A 25426-nucleotide genomic window follows, 5' to 3' on the forward strand; every position below is an offset into this window, starting at 1 on the left:
ACCAAATTTATTCTCCCATTTTTTTCAAAAAAAATTATACATTTAATTTTTTATTTATTTAAATTTTAATTAATCTTTGATACATTTTAGACTTTGGTTTTCTATTTTTTTTTAAAAAAAAAAATTGTATATTTAATATTTGAATGATAATTTGAGATGATATTAAAAAGAAAAAATACAAAAAGAAATAAAAATTTAATTGTAATGACATATATAGCGTTTGAGGTGATAAATGTATAATGGTGTTGATAAAATTATGGTTAAATAAAAGGTAAATTAATTTTTTTTTAAATATTTATCTTATTCATTATTTTTACCAAACACAATACATAAATACAAATATTTTATATCTATGTCTTTAATATCTATGTCTTTATATCTATGTCTCATCCTATACATCTACCAAACGGAGCCTAACTGATTGTAACGTTTCACACACTCATTTTCACTCACCAGGTACACTCATCGTCCACTGTCCCCCGTCACTCACCACTCCTTCTCACTCTCATATATCGGAACCGCTCAGTCAATCGGCGGAACGATTCGCTCACTCGTTCTCTGTCAGAACAACTCGCTCTCTCTTCTCATTGACGAAGAGCGAAGAAGAACGACAAGCTGGCGATGGCGATGGCGATGGCGAGCTGCCTGGAGAATTGAGATGGCAGTGATAGCGAGCTGAGACAGTAGCACCAAACAAAGATGGTGTGTATGGATTTTCTGGTTCTGTGAATTTTTTGGGGTTTTGGGTGTTCTTAATTTTGGGGGATTTACTAATTTTTTGAGTTTCTGCTTCTTGCTTCATTAGGGTTTGCTTTCTGATTTTGCATCTTGCTTTGTTAAGGTTTGTTGATTTTGCATTTTGCTTCTTTGTGATTTTGTTAAAACATTCTAAATTATTGTTTGCCTGTAGTTTAACTGCAATGGTCCTAAAAGAATCTATGATCTATAATAATGGCTTCATATTTGATTAAGTTCCTTGTGAACATTATGATTTCCGGTGCATCCTAGTTTCATTATGGAGAGAGGTGAAAGTCTATGTTATAAAACCATGCTGATCATACAAAACTGTTTGAGCTTCATGATAATGTGTTATGACCCATTAGGAATATTAGGTCTCTTGATCAAGTATTATAATAAATAAACCAAATTGGTTTTTGTAAAACATTAAATCTCACAAGCTATTTGATTTACTTGTAGATGAACAAACTATTATCATATTCTTTAAAATCAAAGTCTCATCAGATATTTTTGCTTGAAACTTTGAAAGTTACATTTATTTTATGATATAATTATTTTTTAGTTTATAATTTGATATCTTTATGTAATATTTTCTCTTGTATTGCCACCCTATTTTGTGCAAATTTGTAATACCTCATACCTCTACCCATGTAGCATAGTTTAGGGAGGATATCAGACATTTATGTCAAACATTGGACCCTGTTCACTCTAAAGAATATCCTTTTCCATAATCTCTCTCTGTAACTCTCTTAAAATATTATATTGGGCCTATTCACTCTGAAGAATGTCCTCCCCCACAATCCTTCATTTTTAATATATTTGATGTTTTATCCTTGATTCCTTGTTTCCACTGATAGTTGGTGTCTCCAAAAATTGGATAATGTATGAATGGTATTGCTTGTGATCAACCATAGAAATGGACTTAATTAGGCTCTTATAGCTTTGTACAAAATGTTGTTGTATGGAAGTAGCTTTGATGTTGTATTATGTACTTAGTGTATCATATTATGCATTGCTTATAAATCTGTATAAATTTGCAATGCTGATGCACATAACTAAACTATTAAAGAAACTATAAAATCATATAATTATAAGTCACCGGCACCTGATCCAGTGAAGATGGCTCTTGGTAATATGATTTTCAAATTTTATTCTCATCAATCTGAAAACTTTTATTCATCTTTTAAACTGTACTATTAGATTCTTAATTAATGTTTTTCGGATATATTTTTGTTAAATTTTTAATATCGATAAAATTATAGTTATTAATTATAACATGGTCAATAAACAATATATAAATGATATGTTCAATCTTCTTTTTGCATTTTCCTTTTTGAAGGTTTGAAGCTTCAACTGAGTTTAAAGGACTAGCTTGGTTCTACTTCAAAAAGTTACGTTCTTATCTAGTAATAACTGAACATCCACAAATGTTGGTCTTTCAAGCAAGATCTATACGACATGTAGAAGCCGTTCGACATACATGTGGATCTAGATGGTCCTTTACACTTTATTCTCATTACTCAGATACACCTCACAAGAAGTCCAAGCTTGCTCCTTTACAGGTTGAATCTCCAATTTATTATTACTATTACTACTAATAATCTCTACTGGCTTAATCCATAAAAAATTAGAGATGTTGATCGTGGTATATTTTCTGTTTCTATGCACTGTGTTGGGCTTTGTCCATTTTGGTCTTGTAGGAAAGAAAAATGATAGACAGGGTCAAGATATTTGCAAAAGGCGGAGATGGTGGGCATGGTTGCTCCAGCTTTCGCCGTAGCCGACATGATCGCTTGGGCAGACCTGATGGTGCATTCCCTTTTCTCTTTATGAAGTCTTAATGTGTATCTTGGTGATTTCTTTCAAAATACAATGATATTTCCAATGATAGTTTCTATATATGCTTTTTAAGAAAAACATAAACACTACACAGCAGTTGTCATCTATTTATTAAATAGACTACTCTGTAGTAAAACTTGTGTTATCTATGATACTATCAAATTTTTTGGTAGGAAATCTGTATAGAGTACAATGGAACAGATAACAATGATACTTTGATGTCTGTGTTCAATTAAGGTGGCAATGGTGGCAGAGGTGGAGATGTGATTCTGGAATGCTCTCCTAGAGTTTGGGACTTTAGTGGTTTACAACGTCACCTTGTATGCACTTATTCTTCTAAGATATTTCTCCATAATGATGAAATTTCTTGTATGCAAAGTTAATGGCAGTATTGGTCACCCTGTAGATAGCTGAGAAAGGAAGACAAGGAACATCGAAGAATAAGATAGGAACAAGGGGTGCAGATAAGGTAATTGGTCTTATCTGTAAAATCTGTTCTTTATGCATATAACATGTTTCAGAATTTCATTTCCTTTGTTTGACCATCTGTGTGCAATACACAACTCTGATTCCATTCCAACATCATGTTCTTTTAGTAGGTTGTCCATGTCCCAGTTGGTACTGTACTGCATCTTGTTAGCGGTGATAGTCCTGCTATGGTCAAAATTCAACCCTCGGGAGATGTTGATCCTTGGGAAATTCCTGGTGCACTTGTTGGTGATCTTTCTGAGCCTAGCAACGGTGATTTAATATCCACTGTTTCTGGTGCAGAAAGAGTCAAAGAAATACATGGTACTGACTGCAGCTTATCAGAAGCTGCTGAAACAAATGCTCAGAAATCTGTGAAATCAAGACACCTTGCACCAGCAGATGAATTTTCTCAGCTTTCAACTGCTAGCGGAACTTCCAAATCTGATGCAGAGGATATAGGAGAAAATCGAGACATGCTATACAATGTTGCTGAAGTAACAGAAGAAGGTCAACAAATTGTCATTGCTCGTGGAGGAGAGGGTGGTCTGGGCAACGCATCTACTTTCAAAGATTCAAGGAAGACTTCGACTGCAATGACAGGGTCATGTCAAGACATATCTAATGCCGAGGATCATGACGGCGATCACTCCTCTCTGAGAGCTGGCTTGCCTGGTTCCGAGACTGTTCTTGTATTAGAGCTCAAGAGCATTGCTGATGTTAGCTTTGTAGGAATGCCAAATGCTGGAAAAAGCACTCTGCTTGGAGCCATATCAAGGGCTAAGCCTAGTGTTGGTTCCTATGCTTTCACCACTCTTAGGCCTAATTTGGGAAGCCTGAACTTTGATGATTTATCAATAACTGTGGCTGATATTCCTGGTCTCATAAAGGGCGCACACCAAAACCGTGGACTCGGACATGCATTTCTACGCCACATAGAACGTACGAAGGTTCTGGCGTATGTGCTGGATTTGGCTGCTGCTCTAAATGGAAGGAAGGGAATTCCACCATGGGAACAGCTGAGAGACCTGATTCTTGAGCTTGAGTACCATCAGGAAGGTTTATCAAAACGACCATCGTTGGTTGTGGCAAATAAGATTGATGAGGAAGGTGCAGACCAAGTATACGATGAGTTAAAGAGAAGGGTCCATGTTGTTCCTATCTTTCCGGTGTGTGCTGTTTTGGAGGAAGGGATACCAGAGCTTAAAGCTGGCCTCAAAATGCTTGTCAATGGTGAAATGTCATGTGGTCTTTGCTTAGATCAAATTTTGCTTGCTTAGATTGATACTCAACTCAAAGTCTAGGGTTTAGGGTGTAAACCAAGATAAACTCTAAAAAGCAATAGTCATTATCTAATCAAACCATTTGATATGTCCAATTTTAATAATGAAATATTTGTTGCTTTCCTCTAATGCAAGTAATAGTAATAATAATAAAACAAAAATTAGACACCGTAGTTCCTCAAGAATCTAACAAGTCAACAATAGAGAATAAATATTAGACACCGTAGTTTAAGGCAGTTTAATTTAATCTAACAAGTCAACAACAGAAAACACGTGATTAAAAATTTATGGCAGTTTAATCTTACATTCAGCGGACCCACTAAGTATATTAGAGGAATGTTAGGGGTCAGTAATTTTGGTGTTTTGTAATCATTAATTGGCCATCAATAGTGTTTTTAATGGTGTGAGATTATATTTAATGGTGATAAATCACTCACTTTTGTTTTGATGGTTAAGTGCTGAGCAGAAAACACAAAAATTGCTGGCCCTACACTTTTTCTTAATAATATTGTGCTGGTATGCATTGAAAATAAAGTATCTTTTTGTATGTAAAATTTTAGAAGAGTTTTAAGAATATTTCTTTTTAATTCGTTTTAGTTTTATTCTTAATATTTTAAATGTTTTAATTACATCTTTGGAGGTTGATGTAAAGTAGCTTATGTGACGATCCTAGGATGCCATATCATTGCTGAAATCTATTTTAAAAAAATTAGTTAATTAATTTAAAATAATATTCAATATTTAATTTGAGTTGAGATCACTTTTTGCAATATGTGTAAGGTTAGGGAATTTTTTATATTTAAATTAAATAAATATAATATTTATAAAAATATATAAACAATAAAATATTTATTCACAACATGTTATATCTCGGGTAAAGTGCCAAAAATCACATTAAAGGCACATTAAAATCCCGAGATATAGTTTCAAAGAGTTTTCGGGCTCAGTTACTAGGATAGACCGGGATATTGTATAATTTTAGTATTTGGAGTTAAACCCCAAAATGGTCCTGAAATTGGCGTCGTGCACGTGTACTAAAATCATCTCTGAGATTCCAATTGCACCAATTACGTTCCTGAGATTGAAAAAAGTGCACCATATTAGTCCCTGACCTATCTTCCATAAACGACGTGATGACATGGCATGATGACGTGGATTATAAGTGACACGTGTCACTTCATGATTTGGCCACGTGTAATGGTATGATGATGTGGTGACCAGTGACACGTGGCATGCTGACGTGGATGGTTGTGCCACGTGTCACAATGTTATTTGGCCACGTGCCCGTTTGTCCCACGTGTCGCAACAGTATTCGTCCACGTGTCATCTATTATGTCATCGTTGTATATGCACCAAATTAGTCCCTCACTTTGCATTAAGTGACTCATTTTAGTCCCTGAAATTGAATGTCGTGCACAAAACTAGTCCCTTCACCAATTTTTTCTCATTTTTTTTAAATTTAAAATTTTAATATCTTGGATACACTAATTTCAATTCTATTTTTTCATATATCGTTTAAATACAAGTGCTTTCATAAAATTTTTTAAGATTTTAGTTTTAATTATATAATTTTTTTAATAATTTAACATTGGTAAATTTTGTAATATATAAGTATGTTATTATAAAAAAATAATTATATGATTGATTAGACACATTTTTTTTTCATAAAAAAATATGTGTTTTTAACAATAAATTAATAATTAAAATAAACATTTTTTGTCTTATGAAATACACGTATTTGTTATGTGTAAATGAACTAGATTGAAGGCACTTCAAGTACCCTCACTACCATCTTTGACCTCTTCAGTCTAGACGAAAGAGATCGGAGATGGTAATGGGAGAAGTTTGAAATGCCTTCACATCAACTCCAAGACAGCGGTTATTAGGGATATCCACAAGAAAAAAATATTTTATAAAAGTTCTGAAAGAGGTCGAAGATGGTAGTGAAGGTGCTTGAAAAGCCTTCACGTCAACTCTAAGTCGACGGTTAGGGTATTCACAAGAGAAAAAATATTTTATAAAAACACTTTTATTTGAAGAACATGTGAAAAAATAGAATTGAAATTAATGCATTTAAAAATATTGAGAATTTTGAATTTATAGAAAAAAAAAGAGAAAAAACTGGTGAAGGGACTAGTTTGGTGCACGACATTCAATTTCAGGGACTAAAATGAGTCACTTAATGCAAAGTGAGGGACTAATTTGGTGCATATACAACGATGACATAATGGATGACACGTGGACGAATACTGTTGCGACACGTGGCACAAACGGGCACGTGGCCAAATAACATTGTGACACGTGGCACAACTATCCACGTCAGCATGCCACGTGTCACTGGTCACCACATCATCATACCATTACACGTGGCCAAATCATGAAGTGACACATGTTACTTACAATCCACGTCATCATGCCATGTCATCACGTCGTTAATAGAAAATATGTCAAGGACTAATATAGTGCACTTTTTTCAATCTCAGGGACGTAATTGGTGCAATTAGAATCTCAGGGACAATTTTAGTGTACGACACCAATCTCAGAGATCATTTTAGAGTTTAACTCCAGTATTTGGGATGACATGTATTATTGTAATGATTTAATTATAATATTATATACTCGTATTATTATACTCGTATGGTTAATTAAAAATATTCAATTTAAAAAAATGATTTAAATTTTTTAATTAAAGTTAACCATTTAAAATTTTAAAATGATATAAAATATATGCAAAACCTTTTCATACATATGTTTTAGACATTATTATGTTTGTTTGATTTTTATTTTTTTATTTTATCTAATTTTATTTAAATAATTTTAAATTTTAAAATTACAAAATATTTAATTTAAAATTTAGATGATTATAATTTAATTTAATTTAATAAAAATTAATATACTCGTATTATTGCACTGATTATTTATAAATACTGGCATATCATTACAATAATACCCGGAATATAACATGTGTATATCGATAAATATTTCATCGTTTATATATTTTTATAAATATTATATTTATTTAATTTAAATATAAAAAATCCGTAAGGTTGGATCCGCCTTTCAAAATAGTTATAAGAATATTTTTTTTATAATGTTACTTTTTAATTTGAGTTGAGATCATTTTTTGTAATATTTAATTTGTTTCATAATTTTTTTTGCGATATTTAAAAAATTATTATTACCGTTCCTATTTTTTATAATGTTATTCAATGCATAATTTTTTATTATATATTTGTATAAATTTGTAAAAGAAGAATGATATTTGTCGGTGACGGTACATATTTCTAAATATTTATTGTAAATATTAATGACAATAAAGTTTTTACAATTTCTTTTTAATTCTCGCAGAATTAGTTTTTTTAGCTTTAAACCATTTCACTAGCTTCCAAATCTCGATAACTTCTATTTAAGTTTCGAAGGCTAGTTTTTAGATTACGGAGGAAAAATAAAATTACTGAAAAAGTTAATTTGATATTAAAAGAGGTTTGCAAAGAGAAGAATTTAATTAATAAAGTGTTGAAAATGCCGAAAGAAATATGATTGATGGTGATGGTGATGATGAGGACCAATTTTAGTTATGATTTTTGAAATGAATTGGAATGATATTGTGAATGAAGTTGAGAGTGAAAGTGACTCTGATTGAGATGTACCACTGAATAAGACATAGTGGCGTTGTTCACTTGATTCGGTTAAGAGTTGAGACGCGGGGTAAAATGCGGTGGTGTTGTCCGCTCGCTTTAGGTCAGTGACGAAGTTGTATGAGATATGATTGAGAATGAGGTTGGCTATGACAATGAAGACTGACGAGAATTGAATTTAATTATGAATTTTGAAATAAATTAAAATGATATTGAGAATGAATTTTTGAATGAGATACCTGGGCAGTGGCAGTAGTAGTGGTTCGTCCCACTTACTTTGGGTCAGTGATTGTGACGCCTAAGCAGTAGTAGCAGTAGTGGTTTATTCCACTTGCTCTGGGTTGAGTTTGTAAATACCCACCTGGATAGTAGGCAGTAGTAGTGGTTCAATCTACTTGCTCTGGGTCAAGCGGGTAGTATGCGAGGGGTTGTGGTTCAGACCCACTTGCTCCGCGAGGTGGTGTTTTTGTCCAAGGTTAGCTACCAGGACATGTCGGACTTGGCTATATAACTGACATATAATATCATCAGCCATAAGACATGCATACATCATATGCATTTGTATGTTTTGTTTGAGTGTGCATTATTTTGGCTTGCCTAATCGTTTATCTGTAATTAACTGCTACTTGTCTTATCTGCTGTACTTGTTATCCATAATTGTGTTTTCCTTGTATGCTTTGTATATGTATGCAACCGAGAGATCCCTAATGCTGGCGGAGGTGACGCTGAGGGTAGTTCCATCTGGGGTTCTGTTCTATAGATGTATAGTTTATCCTTCCTTTCAATCTTGTGTATCCGTTTTATGCTGATCCGTACAAGTGTGATGCGATTTTTTTACTTTGTTTAGCTTTTTCTTTAAGGCTCCTAGTTATAATTCCTTTCAACTATATTACACACGTAGTTTTATTTTTAGAGGTCGTAGCGCCTCGCCACCTTTGATTTACATACTAGACATAAAATTTTGTGTGGTAGGGTGTTACATTAGGCATAGCCCAATACCCGCGTACGCATGCATTATCCATGTACGCACGCATATCAATATTTTCAAAAGCTGTTAAGTTCAGAAATCAGTTTTTCACACCAAACTTTAAACGCACATAACTTTTTTGTAAAAAATTATTTTTAGTTTGTTCTTCGAGCGTTATAAATTTCACGAACCCAATTTTCATTCAAGATAAGTTTCACAAGATTTGGGGGTCCAGAAACCAAGTTATAGTCCATCGAAGTTGGTTAAAAACAAGATTTTACCAAAAATTGACAATTCCTCTAGTTTTCAAAACTCTCTAACCAAAGCCAAATCAACCTCAACCAAAAACCAATATCAAAATATTACTACACATTACCAATCATTTCTCAATTACCTCTCAATCATTCCAATACCTATATTATTCAAAATTTCCATTTTCTCAACTTATTCAACAACTTCCTACTCTTAAGCCTACAATACCATCAATCATAATCACAAATCATTAATTACCATTCATTCCATAACATCATCACCACCTCCATCATACAAACTCATTCATTACAATAATAATTAGGTTTAATTACTCTGTTGGTTCCTATAATTTTGCGAAATTTTTAATTAGGTCCCTATACTTTTTTCCTTTTAATTGAGTCCTTGCACCAATTTTTTTTATTGGATCCCTATACTTTTTTTTCCTTTTAATTAGGTCCCTGCACCAATTTCTTTTAATTGGATCCTTATACAATTAAGCCTATTACTATCAAGAGGGATCTAATTGAAAAAAAGAATTGGTGCAGGGACCCAATTAAAAGGAAAAAAAAAGTATAGGGACCTAATTAAAAATTTCGCAAAACTATAGGGACCAACAAAGTAATTAAACCTAATAATTAACATATATTCCACCACATCAAAAATCATCATCAATCACATTTTATCCACATACTAAATCAAACCTTTATTCTAACAACCAATTCATGCAATTCAACCTATCTTAAGGTCCACTAGCCTAAGTTGCACACAACATTATATATTATCTACAAAAAACCGAAACCATACCTTGGCTGATTTCTCCAAAGTTCAAAACACCACAATTCAAGCTTCCAAGACTCCAAATCAATCCCAATAAGTTCCAGCCACCAAAGCTATATCCCAAGTGCTCTAATTCACGATTCAGCTTCAATTCCACGTAAATTCAATCTAATATCATACAATGTACCAAAATCAAACAATAGGGTTTACTAACTCATCAACTCACAAGGATTTAGTAATTTCTTACCTTGCCCACGGATGATTGGGGTGAAACCCAATGATTGGTCAATGCTAGATTGCACCTAAACCATCAAATCATGAAAATCTCTCAATATTCAAACCAAAAATGTGAATCTGAGTGGAAGGAAGAACTGGGCACGAAATCAAAGTTTCTTACCACTTTGTTTGAATATAATTGAAGAATTCAGCGTGGTCGACGCGTGGCCACAAACAGTGCGGAGATCGGAACTCCAAATCGAAAGTTATGAGCAATTGAATGTTGGAGTAAATAGTGTTTCTTTCTCTAGGGTTCTCTCTTCTTCTTCTTCTTCAGCGTGTCTCACCCTCTCTTTAATGAACTATTAGCAGAAAGTAGGGGTATGCATGGGCCGGCCCGGCCTGGTCCCGAACATTTTAGGGGCTAATTTGGTGTGATTTCAACAGGTCTAGGGTTGGATAAGGGTCTTAAAAATAGACCCGGTCATTGTTTCGGGTCGGGTCCGGGCCATAGATCGGGTCACCCGAACCCGACCCGGTGGCTCGGTCATCATACACAATTGATATTTTTTGTTATTAATAATGGATGATGGCTATTCTTATGTGGAATTTAAATATTGTAAACCTTAATATTTTATGTTATTAATCATTATAAGACTATAAGTTAATGTTTTATGTTTAAAATGCATATGACTTTAGACTAATGCATAATATTGTATTATTTGTATTGATTTAAATATTTGGTGCTATTAGATAATATTAGTATTGATTGTGGTTATGCTTTAATTTTAGAGAAGGGTTGGTTCTTGTTATATTTTTCTAAATGAATTTTACCATGTCAAATAATGGTTGGAGTCTTGGAAATTTGGATATTTTCACATGCTAGCTTACAAGAAGATATCAAGGTAATGTAATGTTAACGGCCCAGTTTTCACCCAGTTTTTACCCGGTATAATCGTGACCCGAAAGTGTTTAGATTTCATTGGGTCTATGACCGGGTTCGGGTCTAACAAATAGGCCCGGTATATATTTTGGGTCGGGTTTGGGTCACATCAAATCCGGTTTCACCCGACCCATGAACATCTCTAGCTGAAAGCTCCAAAGTGATAATTATATAGGTTGGGCTTGGCCCCAACTTGGCCCGGTTCAACAGGTTTAGTTCGTTGGCCTAATTTTCAGGCCAAAACTTTTAAAATTAGTGTTTTAATTCGTATTTTAATTATTTTTACTTCTCACATTATAAAATTTAATTTTCTAATATCCTTGACTCATAATTAATTTATTAGTTAATTATTTATTAATTTACGAAGTTTTACATATTAGGTCAGTGCTTAATATGATTTCCTAGAGTGTTTTGTGTTAGTATCTACTCATCAATACTAGTTATCTGATTTGGTAGTAACACTAGTGTTTTGAGTGTTTATGTTCACAACATCACTCACATCTCTGCACAATCATACAAAATTTATTTTGAGCTCCCATAGTCGACAATAACTAAGTTTACAAATAAGGAATATAAACAAAAATGGAAACAATTTTGCATATAATCACAATAAACATGGTGAGAACAACTATGGGAGAATGGTTATAGTATTGGTAACATTATATTCATTTAGAAAAGTAACTGATAATTATTCTCAGTAGTGAAAAATAACTATCAAAACCTATTATTTGGTTGTGGTAGTTATTGGAATGGCAATGAATATATAAGGGGGGAAATAGTATGGGTGATTCGTAGGCAAAAAATTCAATCAGAGTCTACGACCAATGTGTTAAAAAGAGTGTGTATCAAAAGTAGTAAAAAAATAGTGGAAAACAGACCACTCTCTAAAAAAATAGTTATTGTAATATTTGAATGTTATGGATTTGAAATAAAATTGAGCGACAGATCGATGATGACAAATTACTTTTTAATAAGTATATAGAGTAGGGTAACAGAGGCAATGATATCAAGAAAGTTGATTAGTTACATTAAAGGTATTATAAGGCTGTAAAAAGAACGATTAAAACATAATACAGAAGTACGTATATTGAAAAGTTTTTAAACATTTTGAATAGTTAACTTGAATACATCAACACGGTGAAAAATTGAAAATAGAAATTCAGAAAATTAATAAGTAATCAAAATATAAAAAAAATTGAAATGGAGTGAATTTTTTCAAACTTTAACAAATTGTATTTTGTATAAAACATTTTTTTTATCATTCTGTTTGATAGATGAAAACATATATGGTTACTTACATTACGAAACATGTGTATATTAAGCTAAAGACGCTAACAGAAAAAGGTACCAGCCGACTTAGTTAATGAAATAGATTTGCATCATCAAAAAAGCAGTACCTTTTGATAAGAATAACCATGAGATTGTTGTGTTGTAAAAGTCCACTGTAACAAATTCAACGTGATCCCTCCACATTGTACATTTCACCAATTAAATAGAGAAAAATTAGACTTCAATACAACATGATAGTAAATTAGACTTACAAGAATTCACAAAAATATACCAGGCAAGGAGAAGCACAAATTCCACATTCTAGAAGCCAATATTGAGAAAATTTTAGCATAAAAAATAGCAAGGTTTCCACAAACCTTATGGAAATAAAAAATAATATTAAATTAGATTATTACATTTGTAAACATGGAAGACACCCCATTATCAGATTCTGTGTGTTTTTATTCAACTTCAAATTAGAAAAATACATTTGTAAATAGTTTTGCAAAATAAAAAAAAGTGATTATAAAAGAGTATAAACATCTGTTCAAAGTGAATACAAATAGCATTAGAAATCCAAATATCTTATTGAAATTCACAATTCCTTTTCATCTTATGAACAACATCCTCACTCAAATTAATGTTCAACAATACCAACAGCCAAAACAACACTATAAAAAATTCAAAATTACTCTTATGAGCATCATAAAAGAGAGAGAGAGAAAAAAAATGAACATTAATGGAAAAAAGGAAAAACACCTGTACAATACGAATACAAGTAGCATTAGAACTCCATAGATCTGATATAAGTTCCTAATTTTTTTTCATCTTCTGAGCTGCATTCTTACTCAAACGAACCTTCAACAATATCAACGGTGAAAACAACATCATCAAAATTACTCTTCACCCTAAATTAACACACAAATGCACACAAGCCAAAACTAACAACACCAGAAAATTAAGTTTAAAAAAGTTGAAGTATAATCAGATCACAATTTCACCAAGATAGCTACTAATTACAACATTTTTGAGTAGTTATTTTCCCAGAAAACAAAATTTTAACATCAACTTATATCAAAATCAGTAAGGTGAAAAAGTTAATGGTAGTATATTGTGTTCTATAATACTAATAACAATCATCAAAACTAAAAAGTAAATTAATAAGGAGATCATACATCAGCTCAATTAAGTTTTGGTGATCTTGCCCGATCATATTTGACGCTCGGCGAATCAGCAATTGAACAAATTGGATCACATAATTAAAAACAAATATTATCAAGCCATAACAAACATATAATTTTGTACGATTATTCAAATTGAACTCTGGAAATGCAAATCCCAAAGATTCAAGCCGATCACTGAATGTTTTAATGCATGCAAGCTTCAACCAAAAATTGTGTTCAAGATAGCATTTGCCTAATTTTTTTCAAACATTTTGGATGATACGCATTCAACATACATAATTGAATCTGATCGATCAATGTAGAAGGGTAGAAATGAATTTTTTCAAATTAATGATGACTACAAATATCTTCACCTACACATTATATATATAATGTGGCTCTGTGATCCACTAGAAGAAAGGATCATATATGTTCACCCTTATCTTTTATCCAAACTTATTAAAAATGGTGGACATATGTTGAAATATTAAAATGCATTATTTATAGTTTATGTGGCCTTTTGTCATTGGGTTGACACATGACATAAAAAATATATAACAAAAACTAATAATTCTCTCCCCTAAGTGAGTTAATGCATCATCGTTCTCTTTTTTCACGAATTTATTTCTATAGGAATAAATAGCATTATAATGATATCAACCAGGCATTAACTATTCGTAATGGAGTAAGCCTTCTTGATCTGCAATAACATACTCAAATTGAACGATTGATTTTTATGACCAGATATGCTCATAGCATTGTGTCCAAATCCAGACCTTTTTTTAGTTTCTTTAGTATTAGTTTTCATGCTTGAACCTATTAGTCATACAGATTACAAATAAAGTACCCGCGCGTAGCAAGGGTGCACGTGGGTGATGCTTTAGTAATTTTTAGAAGAAAAGTATGTTTAGATATAAAATTAAAAGTCCTTATTATTTCATCTTACATATTTTTTTTAATAAGTAATGAGACGTGATGTGACAACCTAAAAAAAACAAACTAACAAGGAACTCCTTTAAGAAAGTAAAAACAAATGGAATCAGCAAAAAAAAATAAAGAAATACAAGGGAAACAGAAGAAAAAATGACATTCTAAGTTTCCAATTGTAGATTGTGTCCATGCCATGTCAATCTGTCAGCAGAGATATTTGTTTCATGATATTGATGGTGGATGCTCCAACTACTAAATTTATTGCTCTGCTCTTTACTAGTTAGAACCAAAGCTCTTGTGGAATGCAAGTCAATAAGTCTTGATGATAGAGTAACTGCGACCTTGGAGTCCACTTTTTTACAAATATGAATGTGTTCGAGGCTTAAGGCCAAGTCTAAACTAAGTAGAATACCCTAGAGTTTTTCCATAGTCACTATACCATTGCCCAAGTTTGCACTAAAGTAGGCCAAAAACTTACTATTATGGTCTCTGAGATCATACACCATCACAGGCAGCCTTACCTTCTTCTATAATTGTGCCATATGTGTTCAATTTTATGTAAGAGTGAATCGAGAGATCTAACAAATATATTTTTCAATAAAAGTTTTAACCTATGTCTCACCTAAGCAACTTTCTCCTTTGCTCGACTGCAATCTTTTGCCAAATAGGTAGCTAACTTAGAGATTTTTCTCTCATATAACACATTATAATTACTAAATATCAATTTATTTCGACGATACAAAAAAAAAACATATATTACTAGTGAAGAGAAAGGGCAAGAGAATTTCTTGGCGGTAGAATTGAGTTGATAAATTCTCTAATAATCATAGAAAGAGAGGTTGAATGCTCTTCCACGTGTAGTAGGCGACTCTAGCTACAATTACAAAGAACGTAGGATAAACACTACGACGAAAAATTATAGATACATCAGAGATAACATTTTTTATGTTGTACAAAAAATATTTTTTCTATAGATAGAAGCTATTGAATAGTGCACACAGAAATTATATTAATTAGGGTTGGAGGTATTTTGTAACCTTGAAATTCTTTTAACAAAATTCAAAAGAAAATAATTTCTTAACTAAACTTGCATAAAGATGAGTTATGCCTGGTTCAAATAATCTAGGTTTATGATAATAATTTTAATTTTACAAAAAAATTAACTCTACGTCCAAAAATATGAATCTAGTTTTATGATTATAACCAACATAGTCAAAATGAATAAGTTTATTGCATTGGACATCAGTCAATTATATTAAATTTTTAGCTAAAATTCATTAGTCAACTGGAATTATAATAAGGTTCAATTGATTAATTGAGAATATAAGATAGCGAGTTAATATTAATTCATATGTAATTTTTATAATATTAATTTTATAAAGTATTTTTTAAATTAAGAAAAAAATATTATTTTAATATTTTAAATATAAATATAAATATAAATATCTATTATAAAAGAAAATAGAACTGATTTTCTAATATGAAAAAGTATTTAGCGAAACATGTTGAAATAGATCTGCATAGAGTAATTGCATTAATATAGTATCAGAGCAAAACACAAGTTATGTTTTGTGTAAAATATTATTTTTTGATTTTCTTTACATGCAAAATATAGGTTATGATTTGTATACTATAATATTTTTTTATTTTCCTTGCCTGCAAAATACAGATTATGTTTTGTAATTTTTTTATTATTTTTATATAACCTGCAAAATGCAGGTTTGTATTTTGTATTGTTTTTCTTTTCAAAAATTAGAGTAAAGTGAAAAAAAATTCCTGAGAATTTACACTTCAGACAGATTAATTCTTAAAAAAAAAAGAGTACCAATAAAGTCTTCAAGAATAGTATATGTGGAAACAATACCTTCAAATTAGTTCTTATGATTAGGGTAGAAGGTCTTAATTTTGATCTAACTTGTCCACATTTATTATCTTGGAAGACTTTATTCGTAATTTTTTTCATTAGAGATTAACCTATCCAAAATGTAAATCTTCATGGGTTTATTTGTCACTTTACTCTAAAAATCATAAAACGTAGGTTGTGTTTTTAAAAATGTAAGTTGGTTTTAATGAATTTAAATATTTTAATCTGAGAGTTTTGCCTATAAATATCATTGCTATTTATTTCCTGCATGCTTGTGAATTTTTGGTGATAATTAGTAGTGTAAAAAAAATTAGGTAAGGTTGAAGCTATGCAAGGTACTGCAAATTTGCGAGTGTATTATAACGGTGAGATCATACCCACACACACATGAGGGAGTGATTTTTGTGTGCGAATCTCCATTTTTTTTTTGTTATTCTATACACCATGAGTTTTGCAGAGTTACAAAATAATCTTTGTAATAATATACAAATTCACATTTCAAAGAGGGTAAGCAACATTTTATATAGGAATTTGGTTGTTGTATTTGGTGGGCTAATACAGTTTCAAATGATGACCATCTCTGATGATGCATGTATGTAGCAGATATTTTATATTTATCAACAAAATCGATTTCACATGCCAATGATAGAGTTATACGTTGAATTTGAACAACATATGTGCCTGGATGCAGTTGACGACGAGTTAGATATGGATAAGATCAGGGACATAGGTTGGAAAGAAGATAAAAATGACAGTGAAGAGGAATTCGAAGCCAAGTACGAAGTCGATGACAAAAAGAATGATGGTAACGAGTCAGACAGTCCGATAGTGCAAAATGAAGTAGAAACAGTTGTCAACCAGCATCCCTTTAGTGTTTTTTCTTTTATGCGAGTTTTGGATCTTGAAACCATGCATACTCCGGAATTTCTTGAGTATGCGAATATGGGTATGTTATGTTTTTTTAATAAAGTTACCGTTGATTTCTTTATTTAGCGTTGAAAGACTAATGATGGTTCGCATTTGATTTGTGAAAGCAATGCAGTGGCAGAAGACAATGAGTTTAGTATCAAAATGGAATTTCATTATAGAGAGTCGGTGATCTTTACAATCAAAAGTTACACTATCTTTAAATGAGTCGATTACACCATGTATGAGTTGGAGCTGCAGATATTCTATGCAAAATGCAAGTGGTAAGTAGATCATATGATTGGCTTATTCGAGCTAGCTTGATTCGAAAGAAATGTTGTTGGGAGACCCGGAGATACAATGGCAAACACATGTATACAATAGGGATGATTTCACAAGATCATGTCAAGTTGCACTCAGACAAGATTATAAATGCTATCAGATCATTGGTTGAAGCAGGCCCATCATTAAAGATGAAATCTGTAACACCCTAACTACCAAAGCTCACGTTTCCGGCTGCGCGACTCTGATAGCTCGGACATTACGACGACACTTATACTATTTAATACTAAAATATGAGCCTGTTTAAAACTTTAAACCGTAATACCGCTCCCAAAAATACTTTTGTTCGATAACGTACATCCATAAATACCATACAACTTACAACAACTTATAAAGAGTACATCCATATATATACATAAATATATATAAATAATATTACAAGCAATAACCAATACAATTCCTATCCCTCTTACAGAATATATCAAGATAAAGGCGAGGGTTCAATAAATCATAACTAAAATAATACAGAGTATCTCAACAACAACTAAATAAACTCTTCGTGACTTCTACGCCCATATCCTGAAAGGGAAAAAATGTAGGGGGGGTGAGAACATCATCCTCGAAAGGGTTCTCAGTAGAGGGTTTTTGGGAATTACTGTAATAGGATACGTGAAGATAAACCATACCAGTGATTAATAACCGTCTTATGCCTCTTTTCAAAAACAACGATTTTCAATAAAAGTAAAGTCGAAAATCTTTTCTGAAAGAGGAACCATTCAATTCTCAAAAACTCAAAAGCCTTTCAAAAAGGTTTATCTATACTGAACCAAAATAGCCTTTCATATCTTTCCAAACCGGAAACACACAAAACCGAAACCAACCATCGGTCCATCTCATTTCAACCACGGCCCTAGGCCCAAGCAATCCAACCATCAACCAATCACCATAATCCAACAGAATCTCAGTCGCAAACACAAGTAGGAAGGTTCAAGCACAAACAAACAGTTACAGCAAGTAGAATAATTAGCAGTTAATCACATAGGCAAACCAAGTACAATATGCACACCCAAACAATGTCACATAGATGCATATGATGCATGCCTGTCCCTAGTGGCTAATGATATCATCTGTCGGTTATATAGCCAACCGACACGTCCTGGTAGCTAACCATGGACAGAAACACCCATCGCGGAGCAAGTAGGTTTGAGCTACAACCCCATTGCTACTACCCACTCAACCCAGAGCCAGTGGAATAACCACTACTGCGGCTACTACCCAGGCGGGTGTTTAAAAGCTCAACCTGGAGCGAGTGGAATCACCACTACTACCGCTACTACCCAGGCGTCACAATCTCTGACCTGGAGCAAGTGGGACGAACCACAATCCTTGCTACAACCCAGGTATCTCAAGCATATATTCATTCAGTCCCAGCCATGGATTAACATCCATCTCAGCCATCCGGCTTAAATTCATAATTCATAATCAGCCATACGGCCCATAACTCATTCGGCAATCAGCCATAAATCAATATCATACACAGCCATTCCGGCTCATAACAGAACAGCACCTCCACCATTCAACATCATCAAATTCATAAATCGGCATTCAAGCCATAAATCACTTTTCTCAATTCATTCACTTTGAAATCAAGTTTCAACTCTTTTCAGCATCGGCTTTAAAGATCTCATTTCTCAATTCATCTCAGGCTCATAAGCCACTTTTACTCAAAGTAAGTTCCCCTTTTAAAAACAATGCCACTCTCGGCATCCTCTTTCCACAACTCCCATAATCATGGCAAGTTAAAGATTCATTTTGAAACATTCAAAATCATCCATCCAACAATGGGATTTTATAACAAAGTTTCTCGGCAAGGTCCCAAGTCCTTAGGGGAGAATAGCATAACTCATTTCGCCAAATTTATTTAAAATCATTAAAACCTTGGCTTTCCGATTTGAGTAATAAAATAGGATCTAAGCCAAACCGAGTCACGTAATCATTTAATTCTTTCAAAGCCGTTTCCTTTACTTAGGCAAAATCAGCTTTAACCCCCATGATAAATTCTAAAGCGTTTCAACTGTTCAAAATTGTTTTAGTCTTGCAAGAATTCAGAATTCAAAGAATACTTAAAACCTTTCTCAAAACATTTCAAAATGAAACTTGTCAATAGACATTCAGGTCCTTTCAAAATCATTAAAACTTCTTTAATTGAAACCCCCAAGTCAAATTTAAAGGCATTGCCCTTGTCACATTTAAAACAACTTTAAAACATAAGTTTCACCTAAATAACTTTCTCCTGAAAGAGATACAATGCCTTTCTTACGAAGCAAGACTAAATCACAATTTTCTCTTTAATAATTCATTTCAAAAGCATGAATCATCCTTTTCTTGATAATTCAAATAAAATAGTAGAAGTCTTTAACTCATCATTTTTCCAAACAACATTTTAATAAAGACTCGGATTTTATAGAAATTCCGGCAGCATCTCCCCTAAAACTTGGACTTTGCCACCCGGTTCGGGTCCCAACTAAACCATTTCACAATCCTTTTCAACAGCCAAAATTTCAAAAATCAGTCCAAGGCAAGCCAAAATCCAATAGTCATCTCAATTCCATATTTCAAGAAAATCGTTTCAACATCAAATCATTATCAGCTGAATAAACTCATTTCTAAAGCTTTAAAGAAACGGTTCAACAACAATCATTTATCAAAAACCAGATCATTTAAAGCCAGCCAGGCTGAAATCAAGAGTGTAATCTATTTTACACATTCTCAAAAAACCCATTCAATTCAAATCAATTTCCAATGGATTCAACTCGATCTCAAAGCTTTAAAAGAATCAATTTCAAAAGCATTTCGTTTCACAAAGCCACACAATAGTCGAGTCAAACAAACACCCATAATCATACAAAACAACCAAACAATACAAAGGACTGATACAATCACCAAATACACATCCTCACATCAGTACCCATATGTAATAATTCCAATATACAAAATATAGTTTTCGGAAAGTGCCCCTACCTCAAAATGCAATTCCATAACCCAACGTCTCAGAGTCCTTTCTGCTTCAACCCGAACTGACGGCGACTAAAACCTCAGCTCCCAGTCACGTTCGCAATAACCATAGCAACACTAATCGCAACATACAATAATCAGGACTCAACCCCATGTTATCAAAACTCATATTCATTAACCGAACACAACAGAATACTAACGCGAGGCTTTCCGAACATAAATACTTACTGAACTAGCGAAATGAAGTAGCTGCGATTTTGAACAGGCCCGGCAACGGTTCCGGCGGCGGCCAGAAGCTCCGGTGGATCAACTATAAAAACTGCGCAGCGTTAAAACCTTCTCAAAATCCAAAAAGGCAGAAACCTCAAATAAAACCCTTACCGGCATACTTTTCCGGCACGGCAGCAAGGTCTCAAGTGGCAGAAGCTTAGCCCGAAGCTTTGGCGGTGTTTTCAGCAGCCACAACGACTTCTCCGGCGACCGTACACAGCGGACTCTAACCAGCGGCGGCTAGGAGGCCGGCGGCCGTGGCGACAGCTTTTGACGGCAGCAAGGGCGGCGGAATAACCTACCACCATCGCGCATCACCCTCTCTGTAAGCTCCCTCGTGCGCGTTCTTCTCCCATTCGTGCCTCCAACGGCACCGACGAGGCAGCTTCTGTGGCGACGGCAAGGAGGTTCGGCGACGGCAAGGATGTCCGGCGACGGTGACACAGGCGGAGATGGCTTCCCTTGTCGCGCTCTCTGATGAGCGGATAATTTATACGCTTTTTGGCATTGTTTTTAGTATGTTTTTAGTAGAATCTAGTTACTTTTAGGGATGTTTTCATTAGTTTTTATGTTAAATTCACATTTCTGGACTTTACTATGAGTTTGTGTGTTTTTCTGTGATTTCAGGTATTTTCTGGCTGAAATTGAGGGACTTGAGCAAAAATCAGATTCAGAGGTTGAAGAAGGACTGCTGATGCTGTTGGATTCTGACCTCCCTGCACTCAAAATAGATTTTCTGGAGCTACAGAACTCAAAATGGCGCGCTTCTGGTTGCGTTGAAAAGTAGACATCTAGGACTTTCCAGAAATATATAATAGTCTATACTTTGCCCAAGTTTAGATGACACAAACTGGCGTTCAACGCCAGCTCTCTGCCCAATTCTGGCGTCCAGCGCCAGAAACAAGTTGCAAAGTGGAGTTCAACGCCCAAAATGGCACAAAAGCTGGCGTTTAACTCCAAGAATGACCTCTCCACGTGTAGACTTCAAGCTCAGCCCAAGCACACACCAAGTGGGCCCCGGAAGTGGATTTATGCATCAATTACTTACTTCTGTAAACCCTAGTAGCTAGTTTATTATAAATAGGACCTTTTACTATTGTATTAGACATCTTTGGATTATCTTTTGATCCTTTGATCATCCTTGGACGCCTGGTTCTTAGATCAGAGGGGCTGGCCATTCGGCCATGCCTGGACCTTTCACTTATGTATTTTCAAACGGTAGAGTTTCTACACTCCATAGATTAAGGTGTGGAGCTCTGCTGTTCCTCAAAGTTTAATGCAAAGTACTACTATTTTTCTATTCAATTCAACTTATTCCGCTTCTAAGATATTCATTCGCACTTCAACCTGAATGTGATGAACGTGACAATCATCATCATTCCCTATGAACGCGTGCCTGACAACCACTTCCGTTCTACCTTCGATTGAATGATTATCTCTTGGATCTCCTAATCAGAATCTTCGTGGTGTAAGCTAGATTGATGGCGGCATTCATGAGAGTCCGGAAAGTCTAAACCTTGTCTGTGGTATTTCGAGTAGGACTCTGGGATTGAATGACTGTGACGAACTTCAAACTCGCGAGTGCTGGGCGTAGTGACAGATGCAAAAGGATAGTAAATTCTATTCCAGTATGATCGAGAACCTCCAAGATGATTAGCCATGCAGTGACAGCGCATCGGACCATTTTCACAGAGAGGAATAGGATGCAGCCATCGACAAGGGTGATGCCTCTAGACGATTAGCCGTGCTGTGACAGAGCATTTGGACCATTTTCCCGAGAGGATTAAAAGTAGCCATTGACAACGGTGACATCCTTACAAAAATCCAGCCATGGAAAGGAGTAGGATTGATTGGATGAAGGCAGCAGGAAAACAGAGGTTCAGAGGAACGAAAGCATCTCTATGCGCTTATCTGAAATTCTCACCAATGATTTACATAAGTATTTCTATCCTTCTTTTATTATTTATTTTCGAAAACTCCATAACTATTTTATATCCGCCTGACTGAGATTTACAAGGTGACCATAGCTTGCTTCAAGCCGACAATCTCCGTGGGATCGACCCTTACTCACGTAAGGTTTATTACTTGGACGACCCAGTGCACTTGCTGGTTAGTTGTATCGAAGTTGTGACAAATTATGAATTGAGATTAGAGCACCAAGTTTTTGGAGCCATTACCAGAGATCACAATTTCGCGCACCAAGTTTTTGGCGCCGTTGCCGGGGATTGTTCGAGTTTGGATAACTGACGGCTCATCTTGTTGCTCAGATTGGGTAACTTTCTTTTTGTTTTCTTTTCAAAAAGTTTTCAAAAATTTTTCAAAAATCTTTCAAAATTTTCTTCTTTGTTTTCGAAAAAAATTTTTTAAAATAAAAATGTTTTCAAAAAAAATATATTTTTCTTCAGAATTTTTAAATGAATTCTAGTGTTTCATGAAGCATGTTGAAGCCTGGCTGGCTGTAGGGCATGTTAGGCGTGTCATGTCTGAGTTACATACTAAAGCTTGGCTGGCTATTAGGCCATGCCTGACCCTTTGATTGGAGCTTTAGACTAAAGAGCATAAGATTCCTGGAATTCATATAAAAAATTTTGGAATCCTTATTTTTCTTTTTCAAAATGATTTTCGAAAAAATTAAAAGAAAATACAAAAAAAATCATAAAATCATAAAAAAAAATCAAAAATATTTTTCATGTTTCTTGTTTGAGTCATGTGTCATGTTATAAGTGTGGTGTCAATTGCATATTCATCTTGCATTTTTCAAAAAAAAAAAAAAAAATCACGCATTCATAGTGTTCTTCATGATCTTCAAGTTGTTCTTGGTAAGTCTTCTTGTTTGATCTTTGCATTTGCATGTTTTGTGTTTTTTCTTGTTTTTCATATGCATTTTTGAATTCTTAGTGCCTAAGCATTAAAGATTTCTAAGTTTGGTGTCTTGCATGTTTTCTTTGCATTAAAATTTTTTTCAAAAATGTGTTCTTGATGTTCATCATGATCTTCATAGTGTTCTTGGTGTTCATCTTGACATTCATAGCATTCTTGCATGCATCACATGTTTTGATCTAAAATTCTCATGCATTGCATCATTTTCATGTTTCTCTCTCTCATCATTAAAAATTCAAAAATCAAAAAATATATTTCCCTTTTTCTCTCTTAAAATTTCGAAAATTAGATTTGACTTTTTCAAAAATTTTTAAAAATCTTGTTTTTTTTTTATGAGTCAAATCAAATTTTCAATTTAAAAATCTCATCTTTTTCAAAAATCTTTTTCAAAAATCAAATCTTTTTCATTTTTCTTAGTTATTTTTTATAAAAATATTTTTCAAAAATATTTTTCTTATCTTTATCACATAATTTTCGAAAATAACATCATCAATTAATATTTTGATTCAAAAATTTCAAGTTTGTTACTTACTTGTTAAGAAAGATTCAAACTTTAAGTTCTAGAATCATATCTTGTGATTTCTTGTGAATCAAGTCATTAATTGTGATTTTAAAAAATCAAATCTTTTTCAAAACTAATTTCAATCATATATTTTCAAAAAAATATCTTCTTATCTTACCTTTTTCAAAAATTTGATTTCAAAATATCTTTTCTAACTTCTTATCTTCTTATCTTTTCAAAATTGATTTTCAAAATTTGTTTCAACTAACTAACTAACTTTTTGTTTGTTTCTTACCTTTTTCAAAACTACCTAACTAACTCTCTCTCTCTCTAATTTTCGACAATATCTCCCTCTCTTTTTCAAAACTTCTTTTTAATTAACTAATTATTTTAATTTTGGATTTTAATTTTCGAAAATTACTAACCTTTTTCAAAAACTATTTTCGAAAATCACTAACTCTTTTTCAAAAATTATTTTCGAAATTTCTCCCTCTCCCATCTTATTCTATTTATTTATTTATCTACTAACATCTCCTCATTTCAATTCACTGCTCCTATCCTTACCATTGTGTTTGGATTCTTCATTCTTCTTCACCCCTATTCCTTTTCTTTTTCTACTAACAATAAGGAACCTCTTTACTGTGACATAGAGGATTCCTCTTCTTTTCTTGTTCTCTTCTCTTTCTTATGAGCAAGAACAAAGAAAAAGGCATTCTTGTTGAAGCTGATCAAGAACCTAAAAGGACTCTGAAGAGGAAACTAAGAGAAGCTAAATTACAACAATCCAGAGACAACCTTATTGAAAATTTCGAACAAGTAAAGGAGATGGCAGCCGAACCCAACAACAATAATGCAAGGAGAATGCTTGGTGACTTTACTGCACCAAATTCCAATTTACATGGAAGAAGCATCTCCATCCCTACCATTGGAGCAAACAATTTTGAGCTGAAACCTCAGCTAGTTTCTTTGATGCAACAGAACTGCAAGTTTCATGGACTTCCATCTGAAGATCCTTTTCAGTTCTTAACTGAATTCTTGCAGATCTGTGATACTGTTAAGACTAATGGAGTAGATCCTGAAGTCTACAAGCTCATACTTTTCCCTTTTGCTGTAAGAGACAGAGCTAGAGTGTGGTTGGACTCTCAACCTAAAGATATCCTGAACTCTTGGGATAAGCTGGTCACGACTTTCTTAGCCAAGTTCTTTCCTCCTCAAAAGCTGAGC

At 33.5% G+C, this 25426-nt stretch overlaps 1 protein-coding gene across 1 annotated transcript; it reads left to right on the forward strand.

The window, feature by feature from the left end:
• The first annotated feature begins 377 nt into the window (after window positions 1–377).
• Window positions 378–4457, forward strand: LOC112727005 (probable GTP-binding protein OBGM, mitochondrial). Its single transcript, XM_025776601.3, has 6 exons — window positions 378–702; window positions 2078–2300; window positions 2439–2547; window positions 2815–2897; window positions 2984–3046; window positions 3177–4457. Exons 2-6 carry the CDS (start codon window positions 2166–2168, stop codon window positions 4323–4325), a joined length of 1539 nt encoding a protein of 512 aa, XP_025632386.1. The 5' UTR covers window positions 378–702; window positions 2078–2165; the 3' UTR covers window positions 4326–4457.
• Window positions 4458–25426: the final 20969 nt, after the last annotated feature.

This window comes from Arachis hypogaea, chromosome 12, assembly GCF_003086295.3.
Source record: "Arachis hypogaea cultivar Tifrunner chromosome 12, arahy.Tifrunner.gnm2.J5K5, whole genome shotgun sequence".
Classification (NCBI taxonomy): domain Eukaryota; kingdom Viridiplantae; phylum Streptophyta; class Magnoliopsida; order Fabales; family Fabaceae; genus Arachis; species Arachis hypogaea.